Raw genomic sequence first — 524 nt, forward strand, 5'->3', positions numbered from 1 at the left:
CATATACATACATACATACATATATATATATATAAATATATATGGGATATAAATAAAACCACATTACATACCCCTGTATCGCCGCCAACTATCGTCGCAGAAAAGCGTTGTATTTTCAGATGCTGTACGTACAGGAGCAACCTGCACAATTCGTAGATCTCCGAATCGTATTTCATTCCATCCGATTGGCCCTCGTCCCCAGCGGCCAATGAGAACTGTTCTATTTTTAGAAACATATCCAGAATGGACTGCAATATCTGCCGCAGATCTAACGCCAAGCCAAGTGCCCAGACAACTTCACGCACCCACTCAGCAGTCATCAGAACCACCCACGCCTTCACCATCCCCTCACCTCTGGCAGAGAGGTCAGCTGCCATGTGTGTTTGTACAAATGTATGAGTGGGTATATGTGTAGTCACTAGCATACATAGTAGATATATATATATATATATATATATATATATTAATAATATATGTATATATATATATATATACACATACTATATATACTACTATACTACTAC

The 524-nt window shown here is 38.2% G+C and overlaps 1 protein-coding gene across 1 annotated transcript; it reads right to left on the bottom strand.

The window, feature by feature from the left end:
- Positions 1–141: 141 nt before the first annotated feature.
- Positions 142–377, bottom strand: SARC_18285 (hypothetical protein; the record flags this gene model as incomplete). The annotated part of the gene is made up of 1 exon (XM_014287635.1): positions 142–377. A coding segment is annotated over one exon (236 nt), but the record flags the coding sequence as incomplete, so codon positions are not given.
- Positions 378–524: the final 147 nt, after the last annotated feature.

The sequence above is a fragment of the Sphaeroforma arctica genome (genome assembly GCF_001186125.1).
Source record: "Sphaeroforma arctica JP610 unplaced genomic scaffold supercont1.15245, whole genome shotgun sequence".
NCBI lineage: Eukaryota > Ichthyosporea > Ichthyophonida > Sphaeroforma > Sphaeroforma arctica.